Source organism: Pteropus vampyrus, unplaced genomic scaffold (genome assembly GCF_000151845.1).
Source record: "Pteropus vampyrus isolate Shadow unplaced genomic scaffold, Pvam_2.0 Scaffold36, whole genome shotgun sequence".
Classification (NCBI taxonomy): domain Eukaryota; kingdom Metazoa; phylum Chordata; class Mammalia; order Chiroptera; family Pteropodidae; genus Pteropus; species Pteropus vampyrus.
The window spans coordinates 5,568,936-5,569,320 of NW_011888817.1; the positions used below are offsets into that span (position 1 = coordinate 5,568,936).

At 77.7% G+C, this 385-nt stretch overlaps 1 protein-coding gene across 1 annotated transcript in view; it reads left to right on the forward strand.

Annotated features, from left to right (window-relative positions):
• Positions 1–385, forward strand: part of TRNP1 (TMF1-regulated nuclear protein 1) — a 6,734-nt gene continuing 6,349 nt past the window's right edge. Inside the window, exon 1 of the mRNA XM_011358050.2 lies at positions 1–383. Within this exon, the coding sequence (XP_011356352.1) occupies positions 119–383 (265 nt within the window). The 5' untranslated portion in view covers positions 1–118. The remainder of the gene's footprint in view (positions 384–385) is intronic.

The window sequence follows — 385 nt, forward strand, 5'->3', positions numbered from 1 at the left end:
GCGGCCGGTGCTGCGCTGGCGCGGGGGCTGCGGCCGCATCTCTCCGTTCTTTGGTGTCTGGCGGGGGCAGCCAGCCAGACCCCGGGACCGACGGCTGCAGACCGCCTGGGGGCGGGGGATGCCGGGCTGCCGCATCAGCGCCTGCGGCCCGGGGGCCCAGGAAGGGGCGGCGGAACCAGGGTCCCCACCGGCGCCGCCGCCACGGGAGCCCCTGTCGTCCCCTCAACCCCCGTCCCCAACTCTGACCTTGACCCCGACCCTGGCTCAGGCCTCGACGCTGCCGGAGGCGGCCCCGGTGTCGGCGGGCCTGGCCGAGGGGCAGGAGCTGCAGCGCTGGCGCCAGGGCGCTAACGGGGATGCGAGGGACACCGGCTCGGCAGGGGGC